We start from the raw sequence: 23,674 nt of genomic DNA, 5'->3' as shown, positions 1-23,674 counted from the left end.
TTCATGTACTGTTGAAGCCCGGCTTGGAGAATTTTGAGCATTACTTTACTAGGATGTGAGATGAGTGCAATTGTGCATTTGTGTGTAGTTTGAGCATTCTTTGGCATTGCCTTTCTTTGGGACTGGAATGAAAACTGACCTTTTCCAGTCCTGTGGCCATTGCTGAGTTTTCCAAATTTGCTCTCAAATTGAGTACAGCACTTACACAGCATCATCTTTTAGGATTTGAAATAGTGCAACTGGAATTCTATCACCTCCACTAACTTTGTTTGTAGTGACACTTCCTAAGGCCCACTTGACTTCACATTCCAGGACATCTGGCTCTAGGTGAGTGATCACACCATCGTGGTTATCTGCGTCATGAAGATCTTTTTTGTATAGTTCTTCTGTGTATTCTTGCCACCTCTTTTTAATATCTTCTGCTTCTGTTAGGTCCATAACGTTTCTGTCCTTTATTGTGCCCATCTTTGCATGAGATGTTCCCTTGGTATCTCTTAATTTTCTTGAAGAGATCTCTAGTGTTTCCCATTCTATTGTTTTCCTCTATTTCTTTGCATTGATCACTGAGGAAGGCTTTCTTATCTCTCCTTGCTATTCTTTGAAACTCTGCATTCAGATGGGCATATCTTTCCTTTTCTCCTTTACTTTTAGCTTCTCTTCTTTTCTCAGCTATTTGTAAGACCTCCTCAGACAACCATTTTGCCTTTTTTGCATTTGTTTTTTTGGGGATGGTCTTGATCACTGCCTCCGGTACAATGTCAGGAACCTCCATCCATAGTTCTTCAGGCATGCTATCTGTCAGATCTAGTCCCTGGAATCTATTTGTCACTTCCACTGTATAATCATTAGGGATTTGATTTAGGTCATACATGAATGGTCCAGTGACTTTCCCTGCTTTCTTCAATTTAAGCTGGAATTTTGTAATGAGGAGTTCATGATCCGAGCCACAGTCAGCTCCAGGTCGTTTTTGTTGACTGTATAGAGCTTCTCCATCTTTGGCTGCAAAGAATATAATCAATCTGATTTCAGTATTGACCATCTGGTGATGTCCATGTGTAGCGTCTTCTCTTGTGTTGTTGGAAGAGGGTGTTTACTATGAGCAGTGCGTCCTCTCGACAAAACTCTGTTAGCCTTTGTCCTGCTTCATTCTGTACTCCAAGGCCAAACTTGCCTGTTACTCCAGGTATCTCTTGACTTCCAACTTTTGCATTCCAGTCCCTTACGATGAAAAGGACATCTTTTTTGGGTGTTAGTTCTAGAAGGTCTTGTAGGTTTTCACAGAACCGGCCAAGTTCAGCTTCTTCAGTGTTACTGGCTGGGGTATAGACTTGGATTATTGTGATGTTGAATGGTTTGCCCTGGAAAGGAACAGAGATCATTCTGTCGTTTTTGAGATTCCACCCAAGTACTGCATTTCAGACTCTTTTGACTATGAGGGCTACTCCATTTCTTCTAAGGGATTCTTGCCCACAGTAGTAGATATAATGGTCATCTGAATTAAATTCGCCTATTTCACTCTGTTTTAGTTCACAGATTCCTAAAATGTCGATGTCTACTCTTGCCATCTCCTGTTTGACCACTTCCAATTTGCATTGATTCATGGACCTAACATTCCAGGTTCCTATGCAATATTGTTCATTACAGCATCAGACTTTACTCCCATCAGCAGTCACATCCACAACTGGGTATTGTTTTCACCTTGGCTGATGTCTCTTCATTCTTTCTAGAGTTATTTCTCCCTTATTCTCCAGTAGCATATTGGGCACCTGCTGACCTGGGGAATTAATCTTTCAGTATCAGAAAGATGTCAGAACCCCCAGGGAATTTGACTTTGGAGGGCAGTGGGACTTGATTACAGAACTTACACGGGTTGGGAAAACAGACTTTTGGAGGGCACAAACAAAACATTGTGTGCACCAGGTGCCAGGAGAAAGGAGCAGTGACCCAAGAGACTGACCCAGACTTGTCTGTGAGTGTCTGGGAGTCTCCGGCAGAGGCGTGGGTCAGTGGTGGCCTGCTGCAGGGTCGGGGGGCTGAGTGCAGCAGTGCATGCATGGGCCCTTTTGAAGGAAGTTGCCATTATCTTCATTACATCCACCATAGTTTGGTCTCAGGTCAAACAACAGGGAGGGCACACAGCCCCACCCATCAACAGAAAACAGTTTAAAGATTTACTGAGCATGGCCCCGCCCATCAGAACAAGACCCAGTTTCCCCCATAGTCAGTGTCTCCCATCAGGAAGCTTCCATAAGCCTCTAATCCTTCACCATCAGAGGACAAACTAAAAGCCACAATCACAGAAAACTAACCAACCTGATCACATGGACCACAGCCTTGTCTAACTCAAACTATGAGCCATGCCGTGTAGGGTCACCCAAGATGGACAGGTCACAGTGGAGAGTTCTGACAAAACGTGGTCCACTGCAGAAGGGAATGGCAAACCAGTATTCTTGCCTTGAGAACCCCATGAACAGTGTGAAACAGCACTAGTACATTTAAATCAGGGAAACATCTTAGCTGTGTGGGCAATGTACTTCTTTCCTTGTCCTACATAATCACACAGCAAAGTTCTGGAGGTTAGTCTTTGTGAAGGAGGAATCAGCCAGGAATTGAACTGCAAGCATCCAGACATCCTAGGGAACTTCTCTTAAGTCCCAAGTCCACTGGAGACTTTCACGGTAGCCTTGTCCTTTGGGACCTGCCTGGAACCTTGCCAGTATCTGTTATGGAGCCTTCCCTCCTCCACTACATGGCATGGACGCAGTGCATGTGAGTCACTGTACATGTAGAAAGTGACACTTTTACCCTTCATCTGGAGGGCTCAGCAGCCTCCTGACTTTGGGATGTCTCCCTCCCCCCACCCAAGACAGTTTTGGGTGAGGTGATAAACAGCTCTGGACCAGATGACTCTAGCTGCTTCTGCAGGCAGCTCGTGGAGATATCCCTTCTTGGTGAGTATATTTGATTGCCTTGTAGTTGTTGGGTTGATTTTTCTACCCTCAAAGTCACCCAGGCCCGGGTTATCAGCAGAGCTCAGAAGGGTCTGAAACTCCTCTCTCTCCTGCATCAAAGCTGTCTAGACACAGGGACCACCACCCTACTCACCTGTCTGACAACATCAAGATTCCCCCATTCTCTCGCTCATGAGCTCTGTCTTGGTAACAGAGATGTTCCATTGCTCGCATCTGCTCTCACGTATGTGTACGATTCTTAATGATGCCCCTCTTCCCTGTTCATGTCTCTGTGGTCCATGTCATCCCACCCCTCAGAGCTCGGTGCTTGCTGTGTGGAGCATCCAGGCCACTGGGGCCCCCCTCTGAGTAACCACAGCCATGAAGATGATGCAGAGAAAACTGGATGATAGAATGAACCCTAGTGGGCCCTTTGCCCACTGAGATGCAGCTCATTCCTAATTCTGGCTCTGGGTGGGGGGGGGGGGCGGTCTCTTTACGGGGCCCCTTGTCCCAAAGCGCTCACAGGAATGGAAAGAACAACTCTCTGCTTTGAACCAAGGATCATTTCCTGAGAGTGAATTCTCCGCCATCTCCAACTCATGGATCCCAGGACTCAGATTCAGGTACAGCTACAACCCTGCTACAATCTTGTGAGCTAAAAGGAGCTAAAAGAGTGTACATCTTCAAAATGCTACTTTCGCAAAGAATATAGAAACCACAAGCTATTCTTCAGACATTGCACATTTAGCAGGGAAAAATGATTATTTTCTCACTGAGAGCTGTGTGTGTCCTAACAACATAGGATAGAACACCACAGGAGGGTTTGTGCCCTTGGCAACACAGAGTGTGCATTTGATTATATAAAAGGCGCCAAGGAGGGCTCAGAGTGAGGACTTGTTATATTTATATCTTTGTGGACAATACTTTTTTTTAAAACCAAAGGTCACATTGATTATTTAATCCAGTTTTGAAATTAGCCTCAAAGATTTTGCCAGCCATAGAAGGGAATTTGAAAACATCCTGACTGATAAGAGCGTCCTGGGGGCATCAGACTACAGGCGTGACTGTGGGACTCACACATGCTACGGGCTCACCCTGGTTTGCCTGGTAAAGTTCTAGGCTCTTTATAACACTTCACAGAAACTTTTTTCTTTTTTTCTGCAAAAAGCATTGTGGTTTCCCTTTGATTGTTTCGGCTTGAGGCTGAACCTTTGGAAGAGAAACTCACCCAGCCCAGCCTGGGGACCAGCCAGCCTGTGGAGGTTGGTCAGGTGGGCAACCATCATTATCTGAGTTTCACCTGCTTGTGCAGGACGTGGCTCCAGGAAGTCAGGGAGGTGGAGTCGGCATGGGGAAAACCTGGGGCCTGGGGACCCACGAAGGCCTGGCTCAGGTTCTTCTCAGTGAGCAGGGTGGCCCCATGGCGTCCGGGGTCTGACCCCCTCATCCCCAGACCACTTCTGCACATCCTGGAAGAAGGTGCAGCCACAGCGTTGGATCTGCATTTTCGAGAGGCTCGGGGACCTCCTGCTTCTCCTTCGTCAATCTGAGGAACCGTGGCCCACCCCCTCCAGAGCCACCTCCTCGTCGGGGGTGGAAAGAGAAGCCCTCAGAGGTAGGTAGGAGGCCCTCAGATGCACCTTGACCAGGCGGGTGACGTCGCCTTCATCTGGGCGGAGAAATTATTCTGAATCTGGAAGCTCACAGCTGGCTGGCAATAAGCAGCTCAGCTCAGAAAATGGTGTTGGCTGGTCCCAGAGTCCAAGGATGTTGAGTGGGTGATCCTGGAGGTTACGAGTGAATAAAGGGTTGGAGGGGGATCGGAGGCTGAAGGAAGGAGCATCCTGGGTCTGTCCTGACCAAACACTGTGGAAGTTAGAGACAGACCTGTGGGATCGCCCAGAAGCTTTAATAATATTAAGCCGTGAGATTTCTTCTCCGTGTTTGTTTTTCTGAATTTAACAGGAATTTACCTTGCATGCATGGTTAGTCGCTTGTTACACAACCCTTTGCGATCCTGTGGACTGTAGATATCCAGGCTCCACTGTCCATGAGATTCTCCAGGCAAGAACACTGGAGTGGATTGCCATGCTCTCCTCCAGGGGATCTTCCCAACCCAAGGACCGAACCTGTGTCTCTTATGTCTCCTGCACTGGCCCACGTGTTTTTTATTTTATTTTATTTTTTACCACTAATGCCACCTGGGAAACATGGAATTTTTTTCTGCAATTTAATTTAGTTATGTATTTTACTAGGATTTGTGTAGCTGCAATTCAATACATAGCAAACTTCTCAGGTAGTCTTAGAAATGCTTGTCCCCTCGAGAGGAAAGACTTGAAGAAACACCAGGAGGAAGAATTAGGACTCACCCAAGACGGTCACACAGCTCGGTGATCATCTCTGCCCCTCTGGGTAAAACAAACCATCCAAACAATGGCTAACACTCCAGATAAATAGCTCTTCCCTTCCCCAAGCCGTTCTTAATCCACTGTCACTGAAACTCACTCGGCGCACGCTGACCCTCCAGTAGAGACCATCTCCTCCCCCAGCCCTGTCGCCAGCTCTGTGCCCTTCAGACTGGGCCCTCACAGCAGGCATTTCCCATAAGGTTTGCTGCTCCCCGCACGTGGGTCCATTGCTCCTGTGTGCAACTGGTCTTCAAACGTGAGTCTGCCGGGGATGCAAGGTGAGCACCGGCTCCTGTTCCGAGCACCATCAATGTAGAACCCTAGGCAGAGGTGACTGGGCAGAATCAGCCCATCTCCATGGCAACCACTGTCATGGGCCATCTTGTTTGTCATGACCCATCCTGTCCCTAATCAGCCAGTTCCCACCTCCATATTAGGCCAAGTGGGCACCAAAAGAGCCCGGACCAATGACTTAGTGCCATCTCTGTCCATAAGAATTTTCTTTATCCCAAGCCTATAAAAATTGGCCAAAACCCCACAAAAGCGTCGGCTCTCCCTGTCTGTCAGGAAGTCAGCCTGCTGTCTTCTCAGCGCCCCCGACTACCTCTTCCTTTTGCTCTCAATAAACTCTCTTCTAAAATACTGCATCTGGAAACTCTTTTCCAACCCACGCTCAGACTGCCCCAGCCATCAGCACACCATCAAACCTGCAAGGGTGGTGCTAGGATGGGGAAGGACGGGCCTGTCTCCCAGCCAGGTAGAGGCTGCCTGGTCACACTCATCCATGTGCGTGATTGTGGTCCTGTGTGTGACCCACACACCAGGCTCTGGGGCCTCCCTCTCCCATGCCTGCTCCCTGGAGCCTGTGTGCACTTGTGTCCTCACACTCCCATCCATTCCCACGAGCCTCTGATGTGTGTCGCATACCCTGGTCGTGTTCTCGTGTCTCACAACTCTCATACGCCTCTTCTGTCGTGACGTGGAGGAATGTGCATGTGTGCGCAGGCTTGCAGAGGGGTGTCAGCCTGCAGACCCTACCACAGTGCCCCTAGGATGTCTGTGCACGACCTCCAAGTTGTGCTGAGTGCATCTTCATGTTACCGAGTTCAGTGGTTCCTTCCCTTGGCGTGCATAGCCAGGGAACACACCAAGAACTTTCGGGTAATTCAGAGGCATTTATTCCTTGTGACAAAGAGACAGGAAGCTAGCTCGCCAAGCCCTGCACTAGGGAAGAAGTACTCCTGGGGGCATGCATAAATGCATATTCATGAAAGGCTGGGCCTGGGACAGCGGGAGGGCCTGGGGGCCTGGACCCCGATGCACGGGCGGAAGCAGGGGCAGTTTGATCTCAGTGCGGTGGTTTTCTTCGCAGAAAACTAGCAAGGCGCGCCGGCCCACTGGTGGCTCAGTGGTAAAGAACCCACATATGACGCAGTAGATGTGGGTTGGAGTCTTGGGTTGGGAAGACCTCCTGGAGGAGGAAATGGCAATGCACTCCAGTATTCTTGCCTGTAGGGCTACAGTCCATGGGGTCACAAAGAGTTCTCACAGCCAAGGGTTTTTTTCCCCCCTAACATATGGAGCCACCTCTTTAGAAAGGGGAACCATAGAGGAAGATGGGGCCTCCATATCCCAGGCTCCTGGCGTGTAACAGACGCGTCATGCTCCGGGATGAGAAGTTCTAGGATTCCTCCAGATACAGGCAAGTGGCTCCTCTAGTATCATCTGAATTTCCAGGCACATTCAGGATAAACTAACAAATGGAGTTTTGTCAAGCCTCCTCTCCCTTGAAGACAAATGAGCATTCTTCTTGAGTTCCTGAGTGTAATGGGCCTCTAACTGATAATGGGCCTCTAACTAGTAGGGAAAACCACTAGACCATTCAGGTATGACCTAAATCAAATCCCTTATGATTATACAGTGGAAGTGACAAATAGATCTGATAAGTGTTATGCCTGATGTCCAAATCCCCGAGCGGGAAGAGAGAAGGCCTCCAAGACAATGCAACTCGCAAAAAGGGAAGTTTATTGCTGACTCGAGTCAGGGCTCCTGCCGCACCCAACGCAGTGGTGCGGGATCAGAGAGCCCCGAGCCCAAGCTGTTACACAAATTTATAGGGTGAGCATAAGCCGGTGATAGCTGGCTTAAGCGGATTGGTTACATGGTTGCAAAGCAATTTTATTGGTCCAAACTTTGGCGGGCTTTTTTCAAACTTGGGCGTTCGCGGGCTTTTCAGGGGGCTTTTCAGCTCTTCCCCTGATAGGTTCCCTTTTTCTTACTGGGCGCATGTTGATTGGCTGGTTCCAGGTGGCCTGATGGGGGTAGGGAATCTTACCATTTCGGGGAACTGAGACTTAGGCCTACTCCTAGTCTGGGCCGCCTGTCATGGCGTTAGTCCTGGCAGCCTCACATTCCCCCACGTCTTGTTGTTTCTGTAGAGGAATCTTTCTCTTCATCCTGGGCTACCATCTGATATTGTTGCCTCAATACCATAATCTGAATGGTGTTTAGACGTTCTTTAATAAATGACACTAGCTGATTTAAAATACAAGGGCCAAATGTGAGTATTAATAATAGCACTATAAGTGGGCCCAGGAGGGTGGAAACTAAGGTGGTCAGCCAGGGGGAGCATTGAAACCAGGACTCAAACCATCCCTGCTGGGCCTCCCGTTCCCTCTTTCGTTGCGCCAGCCCTTCTCTCACTTTTGCCATAGATTCTCTTACCACTCCTCTATGGTCTGCATAGAAACAACATTCTTCTCCCAGGGCCGCGCAAACCCCACCCTGTTGAAGAAAAACCAAGTCTAATCCTCTCCTATTTTGCAAGACCACCTCAGATAAGGAAGTCAGAGACTTTTCCAAGTGGCTGATTGATTTTTCTATGCGAGTTATATCTTCATCTATAGCAACTCGCAAGGAAGAGAACCCTTGGCCTTGCAGAGAAAGTGAAGCTATTCCTGTCCCCGCTCCTGCCAGCCCAAGACTGAACAAGGTTGCCATGGTGATCGCACTGATTGGCTCTCTCTTTTGTCTTAGCATTTCCCGTTTCCAATGTGAGTACATAACCTCTTCAGAGTGGTATAAGATTTTTGGCATTATACCAATCAGGACACAGAATTCTTGACTCTGGTTAAAAACCTTCACATTTAAACATGGGGTTAGCCCAGTGTGTGAACAAATCCACCAACCCTCAACCTCTGGCACAATCCAGTTTGTGCCATGTAAACTTAGGTTACCAACAGTCCGGGCACAAAGGGGAGCGTTGTCACGTGGCACTGTGCCCAAACAGAGTCCCTGTCCCCAAACCTCACTCATTGTGAGGCCAACCTTACGCTCTTCCCATCGGCATTGGGGTGGGTTCTGGCCTGAAGACAGGTTGTAAGAGACATTGAGGCCTATGGCCTCGTAGAAGGGGGGGTGAAGATTATAACAAAGCCAGCAGGATCGGGTTGCATTAGGGTTGGTATAGTTTAAAGCTGTAAAGGCTGCATTTACTAAAGCCCACAGGGGGTCCTGACTCGTTGAGCTAGTGGTAATAGCCAGGGGGCCTGGGGTTACCGCTGGGTTCCACCCAGGGCTCAAAGTAGGGGAGTTGCTAAGTGTCTCCGGCGAGCTTGGTCTAGGGCTGGTTGGCCTGGGGATCGCCTGACGCCCCTGTGATGTCTTGACCAGATTGGGACCTACACTATGTACCTGCACTGGTTCAATAACCTGTCTAATGATTAAAAGCTCACCTGGGTAAGGGCCGGGCCAATTTACGTGAAGCTGAAAACCCCAAGTCAGTCCCGATGTCCAGCGGTTTTCCTCTTTTGCCCGTTCCTGGTTAAACTGTACTCGTACCTGAGGCCCCAGGTGTCTGGGGTCCTTGAAGGTGAAGCTAACTAGATCTCTGTTTCCGACATCCCACCGCTGGGGTCCATCACAAGAGGTCACACAGCTCCAGCTCCTGCAATAACAGCTTTCCATGCCACCACAGGTTTTCCAGTTATTTCTTATGTAGCCCGGGCAAGCATAGAACCCTAGGCCCCCCGATTTTATCCCCTCTCTATAGTACTTATCCCAAAGCGTATCTTCCCCATAGAGTCCGGTGAGGTCAAAATATAGATCGGGCCACCAGGTGTTTGGAGGGTGGATTCCTGAGGTCTCGTTGAGCAGCTCATGAGTCTGCCCGTCGCTGAGTCTCCAGGTGATCTTAGCAGGTTGATGAGGGTTGCGACTGGTCGCTCCTGGGTCGATGAGAGCTGCCATCAGCAGGAGAATTAGGAGGCCTCCCAGCGGGCGAGTTTCAGTTTCAAAGGATTTGACGGGTGAGGACTCGCCTTCCATTCTGCTCGCGCTTTTTCCTGTTCTTCCGGTGTGGCTTGCCACACGTGATTGCAGTGAACCCAGGGTTCAATCCCGTCGACCTTGACAGCGGTAGGAGTGGTAAGGAGAACAACATAAGGGACTTTCCATCTAGGTTCTAATACTTTAGATTGGTGCCATTTTACCCAAACCCAATCACCCGGGCCAATATTATGTGAGGGGATGGCCCCCTTATTTTGGCCCTCGTGTATCTCTCGAATCAATTTCCAAACATGGTTATGCACTTTACTTAATGCCATCATAGTTTGCTGGAATTGTCCCAAAGTAGGGGGTGGCAGGCATTTTCCTTCGAAAATAGGACACACAGGAGGGGGTCTTCCATACAGAATCTCAAAAGGGGTAAGATTCAGCTTATAAGGGGTGTTACGCGCCCGAAAGAGTGCGAAGGGAAGGAGGGTCACCCAGTCCCCGCCAGTCTCTATTGCCAACTTTGTCAAAGTTTCTATTAGGGTCCGATTCATTCTCTCAACCTGTCCTGAGCTCTGGGGATTATATTCACAATATAACTTCCATTTTGTCCCCAGAGCTTGGGCCAGCCCTTGTACAATCTGGCTCACAAAGGCAGGTCCGTTATCAGAGCCCATAGTCACTGGCAGCCCGTTAGGCACTATCTCCTCTAAGATCTTTTTAGCAACCACTATTGCTGTCTCTCCCTTAGTGGGGAAGGCCTCCACTCACCCCGAGAAGGTATCTACCAGAACCAACAGATAGCGATACCCGTACTTGCCTGGTCTTACCTCAGTGAAATCTATCTCCCAGTGTTGCCCTGGCTCTTCCCCTCGGTACCGCGTTCCAGTGTGCTTTTTCCCTGTCCTCATCAGCTGGCATGCTTTGCAAGCCTGGATTATCTCTCGTACAGTTGCATTTTGTCGAGGGAACCTCAGGCAGGCCGTCTGGAGAAGTGTTAAGGTCGTTTTCTCTCCCAAGTGTGTAGTTGTGTGCAGGTGTTCACATAGGTGACGACCCAGGATAGCAGGTAATATCAGGTTGTTGTTTTGATCTCGGTACCATCCATCTTTGTCATCCTTCTGGAGAGTGGTATCCTCGTTGATCCAGGCGAGATCAGGGAGGGCATATTTGGGAACTGGTGGCAAAGTCCCCATACCAGGAGATGGAATTCCCACGGCTAATATGGGGGCGGCGTAGTCCCGGCTGGCCGCTTCTCGAGCGGCCGCATCAGCGGCACGATTGCCCCGTGCCTTAGGGTCTTCTCCTTTCTGGTGACCGGGGACATGTACTATTGCTACTGCCCGGGGCAGTTGGACACCTTCCAGGAGCCTGCGAATCTCGGGCAAATTTTTGACCTTTCCCTCAGCTGTCCGAAATCCCCTTTCTTGGTATATTGGACCTTGAATACGGGCAGTGCCGAAAGCATATCGGTTGTCAGTAAAAATGGTGACTCTCTTCCCTTTGGCTCGCTCCAGAGCCTGTATTAGGGCAATCAATTCTGCTTTTTGCGCAGAAGTGTTTGGGGGAAGTGTCTCAGCCCATATCGTCTGTCCTGAATCATCAACTATGGCGGCTCCCGCCTTCCTTTGCCCATCTTTTACATAGCTGCTCCCATCGGTGAACCATACTAGCTCACTGTTGTTTAGGGGTACATCAGTTAAGTCTTTTCGTGCCACCAGGGCCTCAGCCAATATCTCACTGCAGTCATGGAGAGGGCGGTCTTTCTCTGGGTTAGGTAGGAGCGTGGCCGGATTCAGGAAGCAAGGGGTCTGAAAACGCACCCGTGGGGCATCGAGCAGCAAGGCCTGGTGATGTGTCAAGCGGGCAATGGAGATCCACTTACCCGGCGGCTGCTTTAAAACCCCTTCGATGGCGTGGAGGGTGTAAACCAAGAGCTGCTGTCCATACGTCAACTTGTCAGCGTCACGGACGAGGAGGGCAGTGGCTGCAACGATGCGAAGGCAAGGGGGCCACCCAGCGGCCACCGGGTCCAATCGCTTCGAAAGGTATGCTACCGGCCGCTTCCACGGTCCCCATTGTTGCGTCAAGAACCCCTTTCCTGTTCCTTGCTTTTCATCTACAAACAGCTGGAATGGCTTATTTGGGTTAGGCAGGGCAAGGGCTGGGGCTTCTAGTAGGGCCTGTCTGAATGTCTGGAAAGCCTGTTTCATTGGCTCAGTCCAAGTCCAGTTTGGGGTCTCTTTACTTCCCTCATACAAGGGCCGGGCCTTCTCAGCAAACCCCATGATCCACAGTCTGCAATATCCAACAGTCCTCAGAAACTCTCTCACCTGGCGGGGGGTCTTGGGCTCTGGTATCTGCAATATTTTTTCTTTCATGGCCTGGGTTAGCCATCTTTGCCCCTGTTTGATCTTGTACCCCAAGTAGGTGACCTCTTGCCGGGCTATTTGCGCCTTCTTTGCGCTAGCGCGATACCCCAAGGTGCCTAGGGTCTGTAAGAGGTCCCCGGTGGCATGGCTGCATGCCTCCTCTGTGGTTCCAGCCAAGATAAGGTCATCCACATATTGCAGCAGGATGACCTCTGGGTGGTGAGTCCGATATTCATAGAGGTCCTCACTCAAAGCCCCATTAAACAAGGTAGGGGAGTTCTTGAACCCCTGTGGGAGGCGGGTCCAAGTTAGCTGTACTACCGGTTGGCCTTCCCCCTCAGTCCACTCAAAGGCAAACATCTCCTGGCTCTGGGCCGCCAGGGGTAGGCTGAAAAAGGCATCTTTCAAGTCCAACACAGTGTACCAAGTGTACTCAGGCAGCAGACTGCTCAGGAGGGTATACAGGTTAGGGACAGTAGGGTGTATGTCACTCAACCGTTTGTTGACTTCTCGCAGGTCTTGGACAGGTCTGTAATCTGTCCCCCCTGGCTTCTTCACCGGCAGTAAGGGGATGTTCCAAGGGGATTGGCACCGCTTGAGAATTCCAGCCTCCATGAGCCATCGAATGTGGGGAGTGATCCCCCGCCGAGCTTCCTGGCTCATAGGGTACTGTTTCACCCTCACAGGAATCGCCTTGGCCTTTAGCTCAATGACGACCGGGTGTCTCTGTTTGGCCAGTCCCATTCCTGCTGTTTCTGCCCAGGCCAATGGGTATTTATGGACCCACGGTTGTACATCTGGTGCTATGACCTCTGAGGGCTTAGGCGCAAAAAGTCTGTATTCATCTCTTAAAGCTAGAGACAAGACATGTATCGGCTGTCCAAGTCCATCCGTGACTGACATTTCCCCAGGGTCAAAATGGATCTGAGCATTAACTTTAGTCAACAAGTCCCGTCCAAGTAGAGGGGCTGGGCATTCTGGTATCACCAAAAACGAATGGGACACCTGGTGGGTCCCCAGATTCACTTTTCGTTCTGTAGTCCAACAATATCTTTTTGTCCCCGTGGCTCCTTGCACCAAGCTGGATTTCTTAGACATTGGTCCCAGTTTTTTATTTAAAACAGAGTGTTGGGCGCCAGTATCTACCATGAAGCCAACAGGTTTCCCCTCCACATGTATGGTTACCCAGGACTCGGGGAGGGGTGCCGGGTCTTAACTCCCCTAATCACTGTCTTCCCCCGCACACAGAACTCGAGTTCCAGGGGGGGTTTTCTCTCTCTGGGTCATTCCTCTCCTTGAGTCCCTCTTAGGGCACTCGTTTTTCCAGTGCCCCTGTTCTTTGCAGTAGGCACACTGATCCTTCTTTAGGGCCTGCCTTTTTGGTTTCTCTTTTTCTCCCGTCCAGGGGTCTTGAGGTTCCCTCAATTCTGTTCCGGCCTTTATCCCCGCAAAAAGAATCTGGGCTAGCTCCCTCTGGTTCTTCCGGTTTTCCCTCGCCCTATGTTCCCTATCTTCCGTCCTGATCTTCTCAGCTAATTCCCTTTCCTCCCGTCGAATTCGCTCTTTCCTTTCTTCTGGGGTCTCTCTACTATTAAATACCTTTTCAGCTGCTTTCAGTAAATCTTGTGTTGTCTGTTCTCCCAATCCCTCTATCTTTTGTAATTTCCTCCTGATATCTGGGGCTGCCTGATTTACAAACGCTAACAGAAATGCAGCGCGTGACTCCTCAGCCTGGGGGTCCATAGGTGTATATTGCCTGAAAGCTTCCATCAGCCTCTCTAGGAAGGCTGCCGGGCTCTCAGTGGGCTCTTGCCTTACTAAATTTACCTTTGCCAAATTTGTTGGCTTCCTAGCTGTGGCCCGCAGGCCAGCCATTAGAGTCTGGCGGTACACTCGGAGACGCTCCCTACCTTCCACTCGCTCAAAATCCCAGTTAGGCCACAACAGAGGAAACCCCTCGTCCACGAGATGAGGCTGGGCGGTTGGCCTCCCGTCGGCCCCCGGGACCCGTTTACACGCCTCTGCCAGAATTCACTCCCGTTCTTCTGTGGTGAAGAGCACCTGCAACAGCTGCTGACAACCGTCCCAGGTGGGGTTGTAAGTGAACAAAATGGAATCTGAGAGGTCAATGAGGCCTTGGGGTTTCTCTGAGAAAGGAGGGTTTGGGGTCTTCCAATTGTACAGGTCACTCGTGGAAAAGGGCCAGTACTGATAGGTTCGCTCTCCGTCTGGGTTAGCTGGTCCCACTCGGATGGGGAGTGCCTGAACAGTGGATGAAGGTAACTCTGGGTCCCCAGGGTCTTGCCCACCCCTATCTCCCCTAGTTCTCCCCCGGGTCCCTAATGCTGGTCCCCCCTCATGGTCGGTTCCCGTTGGCCCTCCTAGTCCTCTTGGTTCACCCGTGGGAGCTTCTCTCCTCGGAGGGAATTGCAAGGGGGGCACATATGGCAGAGGCCTCATCTCCATTTCTAGATCTATCAGGTTTGGATAAGATGATTCCTGAAAGACTAGTTTTGGGTCCTCTTTCTTTTTGGTTTCCTCCGGGGGGGGGGTCTCCATCACCAGGACCTGTGAATTGGAAGAACTAGGAGGTTTGTGAACAAAAGGTTTTAACCACTTGGGCGGATTTTCCACTAGATCCTGCCAGACCATGACATAGGGGACCTGACCCGGATGGCCCCAGGGATCAGGAGCCATAATGTTCTCCTTCACAGCCTGTTTGATGGACGGTTAAAAGGTGCCTTCCGGAGGCCATCCAACCCTGAAGGCGGGCCACTCTGCAGAGCAAAAGGTTATTAATTTACTCTTCTTGACTAGTAAAGACAAGTTATGGGCCCTGGCCCTGACATCCGAAAAATGGTCAGTCATGAGAGAAAGTGGGGTAGATTCTCCCTGACCCATGGTCAAAGAATAAATGGTAGGGAAGAGAGAGAGAGAAGAAGTCACTGAGAACGACCACCAAAAATCCTACCGGGAGTGGTGGCGGCCAAGAGGTTGGGCTTATGGTATGCTTTTGGAACTGTTTATGTGCCTGCGTCATTGCACGGAAGTTTTCTTGCTGGGGGCGGGCACCCTAGGGGTTTCTAGCCCGTTCCGGACCCCCTTATCCTCTCACGGGAGTCTTCAAGTGGCAGGCGCCCTAATGGCCTTTAAGTGCCTGACCCGTGCCCACAGAAAGAATTTTAGGCCACGTCCTCAGTTAAGGATGTTAAAGGAGAGTTTCACCCGGTTGGGCTCTAGTTACTGAGGCTCACTTATTGTAGGGCCTTCAGAGTCTGCCAGAGTGTAGCCCTGGCTGGGACTCATCAATTGCCCCCACAACCGTTCGCCTGTTCACTGAAACTCCTGAAAAGAGTAGGAGTTGAGGGCAGATCAGAGAAGAAGGGGAGAAGGAGAATAAGTCAGAAGAGAGAGAAAAGAATGATGCACCGAAGAGAACGAGACCAGAGACAATGCCGGCACACACAAACACGGAGAGCCAAAGACAAACACACGCACAGACAAACGTCGGCCGACAACACAGCGCTGGGTTTTCGGGCCCCTTGAGTTTTCTTGCCTCCCGGTACTAGGTTCACCTTACCGAATGGTGTCCACTGCTCACCAGACTCGGGCTCAGGAGAGGAACTCTCCTTCCCGCAGAGCTGGCTGCCTTCCAGCGCGCTCGCTGGCCTCGGTCTTGCGCCGGCTGGAACGTCCAATCCATTCCCCCACCAGACCTAATGTCAGGGTGAGTTCCTAACCCCCCATAGAAAGCTTTCTCCTGTGCCAGATACCTTCCTGCCTCACAGCAGGGCCTCGGATTTACACTGGACTTCCTGTCCTGCCTGAGCACCGGTGCTATTATCTATTCTTCCCCTCTGTCCTGGAAGTGTTCTCTTCCCCTGGTCAAGGGATCCCAGACGAGCCCTCAAATGTTATGCCCGATGTCCAAATCTCCAAGTGGGAAGAGAGAAGGCCTCCAAGACAATGCAACTCGCAAAAAGGGAAGTTTATTGCTGACTCGAGTCAGGGCTCCTGCCGCATCCAACGCAGTGGTGCGGGATCAGAGGGCCCCGAGCCCAAGCTGTTACACAAATTTATAGGGTGAGCATAAGCCGGTGATAGCTGGCTTAAGCGGATTGGTTACATGGTTGCAAAGCAATTTTATTGGTCCAAACTTTGGCGGGCTTTTTTCAAACTTGGGCGTTCGCGGGCTTTTCAGGGGGCTTTTCAGCTCTTCCCCTGATAGGTTCCCTTTTTCTTACTGGGCGCATGTTGATTGGCTGGTTCCAGGTGGCCTGATGGGGGTAGGGAATCTTACCATTTCGGGGAACTGAGACTTAGGCCTACTCCTAGTCTGGGCCGCTTGTCATGGCGTTAGTCCTGGCAGCCTCACGATAAGCAGTGCCTGAAAAAGTATGGATGGAGGTTTGAGACACTGTACAGGAGGCAGGGATCAAAGCGATCTCCCCCCCGCCCCAAAAAAAATCCCCAAGAAAAAGAAATGTAAAAAGACAAAATGAATTTTAAAAAAAGAGAAAAAAAAATGATTGCCTGAGGAGGTCCTACAAATAGCTGAGAAAAGAGGAGAAGCTACAGCCAAAGGAGAAAAGGAAAGATATACCCATTTGAATGCAGAGTTCCAAAGAATAGCAATAAGAGAGGAGAAAACCTTCCTCAGTGATCAGTGCAAAATAGAGGAAAACAACAGAATGGGAAACACTAGAGATCTCTTCAAGAAAATTAAGAGATACCAAGAGAATATTTCATGCAAAGATGGGCACAATAAACTACAGAAATGATATGGACCTAACAGAAACAGAAGATTTTAAGAAGAGGTGGCAAGAATACACAGAAAGAAAGTGAAGTCGTTCAGTCGTGTCTGACTCTTTGCGACCCTAAGGACTGTAGCCTTCCAGGCTTCACCTTCCATGGAATTTTCCAGGCAAAGATACTGGAATGGGTTGCCATTTTCTTCTCCAGGGGACGTTCCCGACTCAGGGATCGAATCCGGGTCTCCCGCATTGCAGGAAGACTCTTTACCATCTGAGCCACCAGGGAAGCATAAAAAAGATCCTAATGACCCAGATAATCATGGTGGTGTGATCACTCACCTAGAGCCAGACATCCTGGAATTCAAAGTCAAGCAGGCCTTAAGAAGCATCACTACAAACAAAGCTAGTGGAGGTGATGGAATTCTAGTTGAGCTATTTCAAATCCTAAAAGATGATGCTATTAAAGTGCTGCACTCAATATACCAACAAATTGGGAAACTGCAGCAGTGGCCACAGGACTGGAAAAGGTCACTTTTCATTTCAATCCCAAAGAAGGGCACTGCCAAAGAATTTTCAAACTACCATAGAATTGCACTCATCTCACATGCTAGCAAAGTAATGCTCAAAATTTTCCAAGCCAGGCTTCAACAGCATGTGAACTGCAAACTTTCAGATGTTTAAGCTGGATTTAGAAAAGGCAGAGGAACCAGAGATCAAATTGCCAACGTCTGTAGGATCATCGAGAAAGCAAGAGGGTTTCAAAAAAAAATCTTCTGCTTCATTGACTATGACAAAACCTTTGACTGTGTAGATCAGAACAAACTGGAAAATTCTTCAAAAGATGGGAGTATCAGACCACCTGATCTGCCTCCTGAGAAATTTGTATGCAGGTCAAGAAGCAACAGTTAGAACTGGACATGGAACAATACAGTGGTTCCAAATCGAGAAAGGACTATGTCAAGACTGTATATTGTCACCCTGCTTATTTAACTTATATGCAGAGTGTAAGGTATAATTTGGGCCGAGGCAGAAAAGGAAAGATGACCTCAACAGAAGTAGGTTATCTTTATTCAGGCAAGAAGGGGTGACAGTCGGCCTAATGACCAGGCTGAGCACCAAGAGGGATCAGGGAGGCTTCATATTTATAGGGAGGTTTGTGGAAGTGATAAGGGAAACGTTAATCAGGGGGGATATTTTGAGTATTCTTTAGTTGAGATGACATTTATAGTTGGGCAGGGGGTGATAAGTCTTCTGGGCAGGTTTTGGGGGTGGAAGGTTTCTGGACAGGGGGTGATAAGTCCCAGACAGATGCAACCAGCATGGAGCACCAGGGCGGAACTAAACTTCTGTTTTGTTTTCTCTGAAGTTAGATGATTCAACAAGGGCCTTTGAGACTGTTGTTTTCTTTTCTAGGCCCAAAAGACTCCTTCACAGAGTACATCATGAAAAATGCCAGGCTGGATGAACCACAAGCTGGAATCAAGATTTCTGAGAGAAATATCAATAACCTCAGATATGCAGATAATACCACTCTTAGGGCAGAAAGTAAAGAGGAACTAAAGAGCCTCTTGATGAAAGTGAAAGAGAATGAAAAAGCTGGCTTAAAACTCAACATTCAAAAAAGATCATGACATCTGGTCCCATCACTTCATGGCAAATAGAAGGGGAAACAATGGAAACAGTGACAGACTTTATTTTTGGGGCTCCAAAATCACTGCAGATGGTGATGGCAACCATGAAATTAAAAGACACTTGCTTCTTGGAAGAAAAGCTATGACCAACCTGGACAGCATATTAAGAAGCAGAGACATTACTTTGCCAACAGAGGTCCAGTCTAGTCAAAGCTATGGTGTTTCCAATAGTCATGTATGGATGTGAGAGTTGGCCTATAAAGAAAGCTGAGTGCTGAAGAACTGATGCTTTTGAACTGTGGTGTTGGAGAAGACTCTTGAGAGTCTCTTGGACTGCAAGGAGATCCAACCAGTCCATCCTAAAGGAAATCAGTCCTGAATATTCATTGGTAGGACTGATGTTGAAGCTGAAACTGCAATACTTTGGCCACCTGATGCGAAGAACTGACTTACTGGAAAAGACCCTAATGCTGGGAAAGACTGAAGGCAGGAGGAGAAGGGGATGACAGAAAATGAGATGACTGGATGGCATCACCGACTTGACGGACACGAGACAGAGCAATCTCCGGGCGTTGGTGATGGACAGGGAGGCCTGGCGTTGTTGCAGTCCACGGGATCACAAACAGTTAGACATGGCTGAGTGACTAAACTGATACAGTGGACTATTAGCTATAAAAAAGGAACAAAGTAATACCATTTGTAGCAACAAGGATGGACCTAGAGATTGTCATGCAGAGTGAAGTAAGTCAAACAGCAAAAGACAAATACCACATGATATCCCTTATATGTCAAATATGAAAAAAGAAGGAAAAAAAAACCCAAATGAACTTGTTTACAAAGCAGAAATAGACCCACATATATGAAAAGCAAACTTGTTACCAGTGGGGAAAACAGGGATGAAGCAGACGGAGAAGTAGAAAAATTGGGATATATAAAAATATATATATATTTAAATATATTTATAAATATTAAATATAAATATATAAACACATATAAATATCCCTATATATAAATCAGGGATCACAGCCTTGTCATGGTGAAGTGAAGTGAAAGCCATTCATTCATGTCCAAGTTTTTGCAACCCCATGGAAAAAACAGTCCATGGAATTCTCCAGGCCAGAATACTGGAGTGGGTAGCTGTTCCCTTCTCCAAGGAATTTTCCCAACCCAGTGATTGAACCCAGGTCTCCCGCATTGCAGGCGGATTCTTTAGGAGCTGAGCCACAAGGGAAGCCCACGAATACTGGAGTGGGTAGCCTATCCCTTCTCCAGGGGATCTTCCCAAATCAGGAATCAAAGCAGTGTCTCCTGCATTGCAGGTAGATTCTTTACCAGCTAAATACCACGGAATATATATATGTGTGTGTGTGTGTGTGTGTGTGTGTGTGTGTGTATATATATTCGTGGTGTAGGGGTTGTATAACTTCGTTGTATAACTCAACAAAGCTATGAGTCGTACCGTGCAGGGCCAGCCAAGACAGACGGGTCATAGGGGAGCGTTCTGACAGAACACTGTCCACTGGATGACAGAACAGCAAACCATTACAGTATTCTTGCCACAAGAGCCCCATGAACAGTATGAAAAGGCCAAAAAAGATACGACACTGGAAGATGGGCCCCCCAGATCGGAAGGTGTCCAACGTGCTACTGGGGAAGAGGAGAGGGCAATGACCAACAGCTCCAGAAAGAATGGAGTGGCTGCGCCAAAGCAGAAACAACGCCCAGTTGTGGCTGTGTCTGGTGATGAAAGTAAAGTCCAATGCTGTAAAGAACACTATTGCATAGGAACCTGGAATGTTAGGTCTGTGAATCAAGGTAAACTGGATGTGGTCAAGCATGAGACGCAACAGTGAACATCAACATCTTAGGAATTAGTGAACTAAAATGGACAGGAATTTATTTAATTCAGATGACCATTGTATCTACTACTGTGGGTAAGAATCCCTTAAAAGAAATGGAATAGCCCTCAGAGTCAACAATAAGCGTCTGAAATGCAGTACTTGGGTACAATCCCAAAACTGACAGAATGATCTCAGTTCTTTTCCAAGGCAAACCATTCAACATCACAGTAATCCAACTGTGGATTACTACAGTAGTAATTCCAACTACTGCTGAACAAGCTGAAGATGACCAGTTCTATGAAGACCTACAAGACTTTCTAGAACTAACACCAAAAATAGGTCATGTTCCTCATAAGAGATTGGAATGTAAAAGTAGGAAGTCAAGAGATACCTGGAGTAACAGGAAAGCATGGCCTTAGAGTACAAAATGAAGCAGGGCAAAGGCTAATAGAGTTTTGCCAAGAGAACGCACTGGTCATAGTAAACCCTCTTCCAACAACACAAGAGAGGACTCTACACATGAACATCACCAAATGGTCAATACTGAAATCAGACTGATTATATTCTTTACAGCCAAAGATGGAGAAGCTCTATATAATCAGCAAAAACAAGACCTGGAGCTGACTGTGGCTCAGATCATGAACTCCTTATTGTGAAATTCAGACTTAAATTGAAGAACATAGGGAAAACCATATGCCATTCAGGTATGACCTAAATCAAATCCCTTACGACTATACAGTGGAAGGGACAAGCAGATTCAAGGAATTAGATCTGACAGACAGAGTGCCTGAACAACAGTGGACAGAGGTTCGTAACACTGTACAAGTCAATGACCAAATCCACCTCAAAGAAAAAGAAATTCAAGAATGCAGAGTGGTTGTCCAAGGAGGCTTTACACAGAGCTGAAGAAAGAAGAGAAGCAAAAAGCAATGCAGCAAGAGAAAGATATACCCAACTGAATGCAGAGTTCCAAAGAATAGCAAGGAGAGATAAGAAAGCCTTCCTAAGTGAACAACGCAAAGAAATAGAGGAAAACAATAGAATGGGAAAGACTAGAGATCTCTTCAAGAAAATTAGAGATACCAAGTGAGCAGTTCATGCAAAGACGGGCTCAATAAAGGACAGAAATGTATGGACCTAACAGAAGCAGAAGAAAATAAGAATAGGTGACAAGAATACACAGAAGAACTATACAAAAAAGATCTTAATGACCCAGGTAACCACGATGGTGTGACCACTCACCTAGAGCCAGACATCTTGGAGTAAGAAGTCAAATGGGCCTTAGGAAGCATTCCTACAAACAAAGCTAGGGGAAGTGAAGGAATTCCAGCTGAGCTATTTAAAACCCCAAAAGATGAATCTGTTAAAGTGCTGCATTCAGTATGTCAGCAAATTTGGAAAAGTCAGAAATGGCCACAGGACTGGAAAAGACCAGTTTTCATTCCAAACCCAAAGACAGGGCAGTGCCAAAGAATGTACAAGCTACCATGATTCCACTCATTTCACATGCTAGTAAGGTCATGCTCAAAATCCTTCAAGCAAGGGTTCAGCAGTACATGAACCAAGAACTTCCATATGGATAAGCTGGGTTTTGAAAAGGCAGAGGAACCAGAGATCAAATTGCTAACATCCACTGGATCATAGAGAAAGCAGGAGAATTCCAGAGAAACATCTACTTTTACTTCCTAGACCACAATAAAGCCTTTGGCTGGGTGGATTACAACAAACTGTGGAAAATTCTTAAAAGAGATGGGACTACCAGACCACCTTATCTGCCTCCTCAGAAAACGTGTATGCAGGTCAAGAAGCAACAGTTGAAACTGGACATGGAACAAAGGACTGGCTCAAAACTGGGAAAAGATTACAAGGATGTATATTGTCACTCTGTTTGAAAGTCAAAGTATTAAGTCACTCAGTCGTGCCCAACTTTGTGACTCCATGGACTTTAGCAAGTCAGGCTCCTCTGTCTATGGAATTCTCCAGGCAAGAATACTGGAGTGGGTTCCTATTCCCTTCTCTAGGGGAGGTTCCTGACCCAGGGCTAGAACCTGGGTCTCCTGCATTACAGGAAGATTCTTAACCATTTGAGCCACCAGGGAAGCTGTTTATTTAGGTCACTCTGTTTGTTTAACTTATATGCAGAGTACATCATGCAAAATGCCAGACTAGATGAAGCTCAAGCTGAAATCAAGATTTCCAGGAGAAATATTAACAACTTCAAATGGCAGAAAGTGAGTGAACAGGAACTAAAAAGCCTCTTGATGAGGGTGAAAGAGGAGAGTAAAAAAGCTGGCTTAAAAACTCTCATTCAAAAAACTAAGATCATGGCATCTAGTCCTATCACTTCACGGCAAATAGATGGGGAAACAATGCAAACAGTGACACACTTTATTTTGGGAGGCTCCAAAATCACTGCAGATGGTGACTGCAACCATGAAATTAAGACACTTGCTCCTTGGAAGAAAAGTTGTGACCAACCTAGACAGCGTATGAAAATGCAGACATTATTTTGCTGACAAAGGTTCATCTAGTCAAAGCTATGGTTTTTCCAGTAGTCACGTACGGAATGGCGAGTTGAACCATAAAGAAGGATTAGCCCCGAAGAACTGGTGCTTTTGAACTGTGGTGCTGAGAGGACTCTTGAGAGTCCCTTGGACTGCAAGGAGATCCAACCAGTCAATCCTAAAGGAAATCAGTCCCGAATATTCATTGGAAGGACTGATGCTGAAACTGAAACTCCAACACTTTGGCCACTTGATGTGAAGAACTGACTTACTGGGAAAGACCCTGATGCTGGGAAAGATGGAAGGCAAGAGAAGAGGGCGGCAGAGGATGAGAGGGTTAGATAGCATCACCAACCCAATGGATATGAATCTGAGCAAACTCAAGAAGACAATGAAGGACAGGGAAACCTGGTGTGCTGCAGTCCATGGGGTTGCAAATAGCTGGACACAACTTAGCGACTGAACTTGTTGCTATATATAAAATAGCTAACTGATAAGAACTTAACAGTATATAGCAAAGGAATTCTACTCAATACTGATGAATCACATGGGAAAAGAATCTACAAAAGAGTGGATATATGTATTTGTATATATGATTTACTTCCAGTACACTTGAAACTAACACAACATTGTAAATCAACTATACTCTAATAAAAATTATTTGTAAAAAAAAAACCCCTCTAAACGTGTGTATGTGTAAAGCTGTAAGTTTATGTACTGTATAATAAGTGTTTCAAAATCTACAAATGGAATAGATAAAACATGTATAATATATAATAATTTCATGCATAGAACTAAGTGAACACTAGTAAGAGAGAGCAAAACAAAATTAAAAAGTGGAAATGTACATTTAAATACAATAATTTTAACACATACATTAGAAAATGCAGGCTGTATATACCCCAGAACACATGGCAGGTATGGCTACAGCAGTAATG

General features: G+C 47.6%; 1 protein-coding gene across 1 annotated transcript; it reads right to left on the bottom strand.

Annotated features, from left to right (window-relative positions):
* Window positions 1–4,495: 4,495 nt before the first annotated feature.
* Window positions 4,496–13,110, bottom strand: LOC122420512 (the record flags this gene model as incomplete). The annotated part of the gene is given in 4 exon segments (XM_043435653.1): window positions 4,496–4,623; window positions 9,097–9,271; window positions 9,733–10,755; window positions 10,852–13,110. Coding segments are annotated over 4 exon segments (3,585 nt in total), but the record flags the coding sequence as incomplete, so codon positions are not given.
* Window positions 13,111–23,674: the final 10,564 nt, after the last annotated feature.

The sequence above is a fragment of the Cervus canadensis genome, chromosome 18, assembly GCF_019320065.1.
Source record: "Cervus canadensis isolate Bull #8, Minnesota chromosome 18, ASM1932006v1, whole genome shotgun sequence".
Lineage (NCBI taxonomy): Eukaryota > Metazoa > Chordata > Mammalia > Artiodactyla > Cervidae > Cervus > Cervus canadensis.
The sequence above is the reverse complement of the archived record's forward strand: the minus strand, read 5'-3'. Positions and strand labels throughout refer to the sequence as shown.